At 46.4% G+C, this 8,334-nt stretch overlaps 1 protein-coding gene across 1 annotated transcript; it reads left to right on the top strand.

Annotated features, from left to right (window-relative positions):
* The first annotated feature begins 1,542 nt into the window (after window positions 1-1,542).
* LOC133119269 (uncharacterized) lies at window positions 1,543-6,027 on the top strand. The gene is made up of 6 exons (XM_061229797.1): window positions 1,543-1,719; window positions 1,968-2,033; window positions 2,677-2,817; window positions 3,660-3,722; window positions 4,282-4,359; window positions 5,392-6,027. The coding sequence occupies exons 1-6, from the start codon at window positions 1,543-1,545 to the stop codon at window positions 5,491-5,493; spliced, it is 627 nt and encodes a 208-aa protein (XP_061085781.1). The 3' UTR covers window positions 5,494-6,027.
* Window positions 6,028-8,334: the final 2,307 nt, after the last annotated feature.

Raw genomic sequence — 8,334 nt, 5'->3', positions numbered from 1 at the left:
CCATAGGATAAACTTAAAATGATAAGTATACTACATTAACTGTCTTTTTTTAGAATTCCAATTCCACTGACATTAACTAATGTTGTAAACATGAATTCATGATGTGCAAGTATATTAAGAAAGGTGCACATATTAACTTCTCAGTAGTTGGTTGGATAACAACTACATTAATTAATGCCAATTGATGTAACCTTATTGTACACTTTCACCAGAAAACTGTCACAAACTGAATTTTGCTTTTATCTAATGAAGCATTTTTTCAGTGTAAACGGAACATTGAGTTGAGTGTGAATGCACACGTTTTTTAAACACTGCTTCATAATAGTATACAAGTCACAAAATAAAAAGGTCATAAATGATACCAGCAGAAACATGTCGGAAACTATAATCCAGATATAGCCCAACCCCCACCCCAAGGGGAAAACCACTGAACAGCACAGTGAGTAGCATATTCACATATTATTATTATGAGAATGATAAAATAATAATGATAACAAAAATAATAATAATAATAATAATAATAATAATAATGACTAAATACATCAACTGGAAGAATGAACACAAGGTGGACAAAATAAATCTAAATGTAACCCTCCTGACCCGAAAGAATGACCTTTACTCTGTCTTTCGCGACGTTAATGGAAGGGATGGGCCCACGCCGCGCTCGTGGAAAATGCAGAATCTGCGGCTGACCCACTCACTGGTGGCGTGCACAGAACTAGGCCATCCTGGAAGCCGTGTCTGAAACCAGCCCCTTCCTCCATCACCTCGAGACCCCCCCCCCCCCCCCCCCCCCCCCTCTCTGCAAAGTGGGTCACCTGCCGCCCACCATATCCCCAAGAACAGACACGCCGCCGTTTCGCCGAGTGCCGTCGAGCAGGTCCGAGCGACAAGGCCTCCCCATCCTCCTCACCTCCGCCCCGTCTCTCCGATCAAAGCCCGGGAGGCTACAAAGCTCAGCGCTGGCGACTGGCCCAGTGCTACGCGAGGGAGAGTTTGAGAGGGCCCTCGCTTAAATTTCAGCGATTAAACCGGCATTAACGCGTAGGAGCAGCGTCCCCGGCGCACCGCGACGGCGACTTTCTCTCCGTCTTCGGAGTAGGGATGTGGTTTCTCCTCTGCAACCAGAATCTAGGACGCCGTCGAGACCCCAAATGTCATGACCTGAATAAGCTCTGGTGTCACGCCAACACAACTTGCGCTTGCAACCCCCCCCCCCACCCCCCAAAAGTTAACGTTTGCATCACGCACCGATTAGCGGCTTTTTGTTCTAAAAAATTATCTCATGCCACAACGCGATAAGCTATCGTATAAGTGAAAAGGGGCAGTAAATGTGTCTGACAGGAGCGGTTTGATAAGATGAAGGCTCTCATGTTTCCCGTGGGGCTGACAGAGCTTTTTTTTTTTTTTTTTCCAGTGTGGTGCACTTGTAGGTAGGGAGGGAAAAGGGAGGCGTGCAGGTGTGACATCACAAGGAGGAAACGCAGGGAGAGCGTATAAGTAGAGGGAGAGAGGAATGGAAGGACAGGCTCGGCGGCCGGCATGTCTCGACAGCTCCAGAGCGCGTGCCTGCTGGTTGTCCTACTGACTGGCAGTGCCAGGACAGCCAGGTTCATCCCCCAGGCGGGGGTATGCGGGGAGGCTGCGGCCGTGGACGAGCCCCCGTGCGAGGAGGAGAGGCTGTGGACGACGTTAGTGGGCAGCGTGGATAAGGGCATTGTGAGTATTTCCACCGCGCACGCCTGGCCGACTGCACCTGGCAGCTAAACGACCGCTTCTCCACGGGAACATACTTCGGTGGTGGAGTCACTGCATTGTTTTTGTGTCTGCTTATCTCCGACAGTCATCTTTTCCTGCCTCTCCTGGTCTTATAATTGCACTGCTGGTCGAAAGGAGCACATCCTTCAAACCTGCCATTTGCTCCCTGCCCCTGACCCCCTCGACTCTTTCCGCTTATTTCTTTTCAGGTGACCGACTTTTCGAACGACGACGGAAGGCTAATTGTTAACTGGGAGGTCCTGGCCAAAATCAAAGTAAGTCTTGAGTCCCCCGTGCTATGTGCTGTTACACATCCCTGCGGATGAGTAACAGACCCGTCTGGTTAGCGGTTCAACCGAAAGTGGGTTAAGCAGCAGGGACGTGTGCCACAGCGCGTAGCCTCCCTCATTAAACAGAGTACACTGCAGCGCATATGCTTTATAGAAGATGGTAAATAAAGCCAGGGTAAAGGTTGCTGCTACTCTGCCATTGCACAAATAGCTCATCAATCCACCCACGCGTGCATATCAGACCTGGGTCACAGGCGTAATTGTTTTGTATTGAAATACTTTTCTACTCTTTACTGAGGACTATTAAATGCTGGACCACTTTCTGGTCCTCTTGGTTGGCTCAACTGCGCCAGGCAAGATCAGTGGAGCACAGAACAGTATCTGAATCGGAAACAGTGACGTATTTGAACCCAGGCCAGATAGAGGCGACGATGCAGCCTCGTAAAAATTCAGTGATACGCAATTTACTATGCAATATACAACATGTGCTATGTGCTAAAAATATTGCTGTACGGCACACTTATCGTAAATGTGATTATATACACAAGTGTCACCGCTTTGAAGAGGCACGCACAATCGTTGAACTGACATGGCATTGAGCATTTTCCTTCCTTCCTTCTCGTTGAAGGAGACGCCGGAGTACGGGTGCATCATGAAGCAAGTGTACTGGTTCTTTGGCAAAGTGCTGAACGAGGGGCAGAAGAAGTGGGGCAGAGACTACAATAATCTGATCCACGCCATCACACGTCTGAAGTCGTGCAAAGTCAAGGTGAGGACTACACACGTTCTGTCAAAAGTCTCCGGGTCGGATCTGAGCAGATTCCGGCTGACTTCCGTCCGGAATTGGCACAGATCCGGCCCGGAATCCCTTGCTATCTGTATGTACTGTACGTAAAACGGACTGAGATGTCAGTCAGAACAACTATTCATGTCTGATCAAGCTGTAAGACTTGTGATAGTTATTGGGAAGGAAGTGTTGGTGATACAGATGATACAGATCCGTACTGATATACAAGTTTCAGTAGAGAAAGGACAACTGTAAAGTAAATAACTTATAATTGTATCTATGTGATCTGAGCTAGAACTCGGAACCGTACTGTCCTCTAGGGTCCTCAAGGCACCTGTCCCTGGTTTTGATTTGCACTTCATCATTTTTTCGCTCTGGATAAGAGCGTCTGCTAAATGCCTTGAATGTAATGGAATGTAATAAGACAGCGTTGGTCCACATATGAACGACGTACACGATAATATAATACTGGTCATTGATATACAAGCGTTGGCACAGAAACAATTAAGTTGAAGAAACAATTAAGTTGGAAAAGACTTCCTTACCCATGGGCAAGTCACGGATCACTCAGCCTAAGCCAAGCTCATAGTGGCCTCAGGACAGTGGACAATCCTTATTGTTGAGCCCTGCAGCCGTCGGCTTCAATGGCCTGCCTCATCTTCAAAGTTCTCATAATCCAGTCCATATTTTCTGTTTTGAAAAGGTTGTCATTAAGGTTGGGATTGTATGTGCACAGGACACGATATACTTCTTGGTGGCGAATACAAATGAAACAAGCGAATGATGAAAAAGTATGTTCATTGTCAATATGTCTCTTCCAAAAGGTCCACTGCCCGAAGACATGCAAAGAAATCAATAATGAAGCGAAGAAGTTGAAACTGAGGAAGGTAAGTAATGCCAGAAATGCAACGTTTCTCCTCACGACCAGGAATAGCTCCGGGTTAGGAAAACTCTTGTAAAGTTTTGGAAAGCTACAGTTAAAAAACACTCTTCCTGGGTCTGACTCAGATTTCAGTAACACTGCAACCTGCTCCATGTCACCCTGTTGCTCACATGCACTTTTCTTCAGTCAGTGAAACCTGTAGCGGCCTTTAGCGTAGTGGTTAAGGTAAATGACTGGGACCCGCAAGGTCGGCGGTTCGATCCCCGGTGTAGCCACAATAAGATCCGCACAGCCATTGGGCCCTTGAGCAAGGCCCTTAACCCAGCATTGCCCCAGGGGAGGATTGTCTCCAGCTTAGTCTAATCAACTGTACGTCGCTCTGGATAAGAGCGTCTGCCAAATGCCATTAATGTGATGTAATGTAAAAGATATGCAGCAGTGAGGGACACGTTAGCTGTAGGGTTGGAACACAGCTGAGACATTCGACGGCGGATCCCCTCAGGACTGCCAGGAGCTTGCGAACGGGTTTGTTCAGGTTGACAGCCGAGGTTGTTCCCTCGCAGGTGAGGGACGAGTCCGACCTCAGCGCCAGAGAGCTGGCCACGTTTCAGATCAAGAAGCTTCAGCGAGCGAAAAGACGGGTAAGTCCCGTTCCCCCGCGAGACCCTCAAGCGCCTTCCGTGCAAAAAAAAAAAAAAAACAACTGGAAATGACATCGCTCCGCTGCCAGCTCCTGTTGACACCCGACACTGCCACGTTAGAGCCCGCTTCAACCATTGTTGTTGTTATGCTCTAATCCCTTCCCGTACTTAAGCGCTGGTTCTGAACACAGGGCTGACGGGAAGCGGTGCGATTCCCTTTCAGTCACATGGGTCACTCGGCAGGCACCTGCATCCTTCAGGGGAAAACAAAAAAACTGCGCAACAGGAGTCCGGCCCAGCTCCGGTCCAATCAGCCCATGGCTCGGCTGATTAGTGATATTGGTCAAACTCAGTGCATCGGCTTACTGGGGGGTGGTCTATCTAAACGGCCTGAAATGTGAATGCACTGTGATAGGCCATCATTACTAATCAGCCCATGGCTCGGCTGATTAGTGATATTGGTCAAACTCGGTGCATTGACTTACTGGGGGGTGGTCTATCTAAACGGCCTGAAATGTGAATGCACTGTGATAGGCCAACATTGCTAATCAGCCGATGGCTCAGCTGATTAGTGCTGTTGGTCAAATACGGTGCAATGGCATATTTAAACGGCCTCCCCTTTACTCACCGCCGATTCCTCCGGCAAGCAGGGCTGCCACGCCCTGCCAGGCTAGGCCTCGTTCCGGCATGAATGCTGACTGCAGACAGCGCGTCTAAAACCCCTCCGCCACCCAAGCTGTTCATTACACTATCATTTATGGGCAGCACGGCGGTGGTCTGAATCCGACCCCAGTCTTCTGTAGGGAGCTTGCACGGGTCTCCCCGTGTCTGCGTTGGTTTCCTCCTGGTACTCCTGTTTCCTCCAACGTCCAAAGACATGCGGTCAACCTATCCCGTGCAAATAAATCGTCTTCGTACACGATAGGTTCCTGAAACATAGCCGTATCACATTTAAGATTGTCAATAAAGATTCGAAACTTTGAACACAGCGGTCTTCCTGACTCTGACCTGGTCTCTTCCTTCTTGCACCAGGTCGCGAAATGCAAAAGGACCTGGGAGAGAGCCGTCATAGAGCTGAAGCAACTCCACTACTACCAAAGTAATAAGGAGGTGAGGGTGAACTGCCCTGGATGACGGAACGAATACTCTGCTCTTCTTGGGAACAGAAATGCTTGAATTATTTTACAAAAAGTTTCAAAGTAGTTTCAGTTTTTTGGGATAATTACAATAATTGTTGCCATTTACCTGTTATGAAACATTCGCTGGCATATGCAAAGTTTATATTAAATATTACAGGGAAAAGTATTTATGGGTAATTAACAATCTTTGTTTGGGAACAAAGTTCCAAGTTCAAATTTTCGGTCATTTGTGAATTTGTTTTTGTTTCATGTTATTGTGTCAAAATATTTTTCATTACAATGCAATTTTCCATCTCATTTTATATTTGTGTTTTGACGTCTCTAGATTTCCTATGAATGCAAACTGTGGTGAATGTATTTGTTTCCGTATATTTTCTGATGGCTTATCAGTTTCTGAATGTAACTTAAACTTTAGCTGCACTATCGAGTCAATAAGATTTTATTGGAGGCCCGAGGTAACGTGTACTTTCAGTGAAAGATGGAATATCTGCAGGCAGAAATGATCATATGCAAATAGGAATGATTTATATCTTGGAAAAAAAATATTTTCTGTGAGATTCTGAATGTATACTGAATAAGCACAATGTATATTTCACTGCGTGATAAACTCAGGTCTGACTTCCGTCAGCCATAAATTAATAAATAAAGCATCCATTTGTATTTATTTTATTTATTGAGTTTGGGAGCAGATTGGTGTTCCGGGAATATGTGTTAGCGGGAGAACATTTCACTTCTGTTCAAATATAATAACATAGCAATAAGCCTGCCACTATGGGAACAGTGCACCTATTCATTTCCAGATAGCATGATCATTTTACAATGGGTTTCATAAAGTTGGCAGATGCCAAATGCCATTGAGATGGCAGGAGAGTAAGATATAGAGATAGCAGTACATGCACATCCACTCATTGACCACTTCATTAGGTAGACCTGGACACCGGTTTGTTAATGCAAATATTTACTCAGCCAAATGTGGTCAAGAGGTTCAGCTGTTCTTCAGAACAAATGGGGAAGAAGTGTGATCTCAGGGACAGTTTGCAGAGAACAATGCCAAAAATCCAGTGAGCAGCAGTTCTGTTAATGAGAGAGGTCAGATTAGAAGGGCCAGACCGGTCAAAGCTGACAGGAAGCTGACAGTAACGCAAATAACCACGCATTACAACAGTGGCATGCAGAAGAGCATCTGTGGACACACAATGCCTCATCCCTCGAAGTGGAGAGGCTACAGCAGCAGAAGACTAAAAAGCCTAATAAACACCTAATAAAGTGCTCACTGGGTGTACATTCCTGTCTAAAGAGTGACTGTGTTGTTTGCTTTTGTTTCTCAGCAACATCCAGTCTCTCTCTGATCTCCTCTGGTAGTGAAGGGTGTTCCTTCCGTGTCCCGTCAAGTCAAGTCACATTTATTTAAAAAGCAAATGACTTTAAAATGACTATGGTCAAACCAAAGTGCTGTGCAACTTGTAATTTTTGTAAAAAACAAAAAAAACAAAAAACAAACAAAATACACAGTACTGCAAAAACAATATATAAAGACACAGATAAGGGGCAGTATGTAGCCTAGTGGCTAAGGAAGGCCCGGTGGAGCCACAATAAGATTCAAGCAGCTGCCGGGCCCTCGAGCAAGGCCCTTAACCCTGCATTGCTCCAGGGGAGGACTGTCTCCTGCTTAGTCTAATCAACTGTTATCAACCTTGGATGAAAGCATCGGCTAAATAGCAAATCGTCATGCGACAACGTAGAATGCTCTCGCCTGGAACTAAAAGCAAGGGAAAATGAGTCTGCTGGGATTCGAAGGTGTATATATCGGGCAGCCTGTAGCGTAGTGGTTAGGGTAAACGACTGGGACCCGCAAGGTCGGTGGTTCTAATCCCGGTGTAGCCACAATAAGATCCGCACAGCCGTTGGGCACTTGAGCAAGGCCCTTAACCCTGCATTGCTCCAGGGGAGGATGGTCTCCTGCTTAGTCTAATCAACTGTACGTCGCTCTGGATAAGAGCGTCTGCCAAATGGCAATAATGTAATGTAATGTAATGTATATGGATGATGCTGGCCTGATGGAGAGCGTCTGCTAAATACCACGTAATGAGAGAGATGAGAGTGTGATAAAACCCGAGGCTTCGGCGGACAGAGTTTGGGAGCCCAGCACTTTGCGTCTTAGCCACCAGTGTACACAGCACGGGGCCTGTTTCTTCTTATCACTTTACTCAATCTGTGAGTGGGTGGCGCAGAACACACAGAATCAAATGAATGCTGGCACGCTGCTGTGTGATAACAGCAGTTCAGAGCTTGACACAGTTCACAAGCTTTCACAAATAAGGACATTATTTGGTTTGGGAAATCCATCGTTGAAGCCGGCACGGGCTGAACCATGCCTTAGTACACATCAGTGACGAAAGCTCTTCAACTCTCTCCCCTGGGGTGAAATCCAGCTTCCACCAGCTTGAGATACCAGCTACCAGCAGTTTCAAAACATAGCTTGAGCTGATCAAACCATGTTGTCTAACTGGTCAACCAGCTACCCGCTGTTTAAAACATAGTTTAAACAGTTGAGTTCTTTTCAGCAGGGTGCCTTCAGACAGATAGATAGATAGATAGATAGATACTTTATGCATCCCGAGGGAAACTTCAGGGTGCCTCTGCGTGTTTTCAGCTGTTGAGACACATCTGTCAATGCCTTTTTTTGGCACCCGTTGCGGCATCAAGCCCTGATACGCCTGGGCTAACTTCACACTCTCTCAGAAAGGCCCAAGCCGTTTAGCGTCACAGTCTGGAGCGTAGCATAAACTGTTCACGGGCCATTTAAAGACGCTATTCAGTCCACCTGCTGTAATAC

Source organism: Conger conger, chromosome 19 (assembly GCF_963514075.1).
Source record: "Conger conger chromosome 19, fConCon1.1, whole genome shotgun sequence".
Lineage (NCBI taxonomy): Eukaryota > Metazoa > Chordata > Actinopteri > Anguilliformes > Congridae > Conger > Conger conger.
This window is presented reverse-complemented; position numbering and strand designations above follow the sequence as displayed.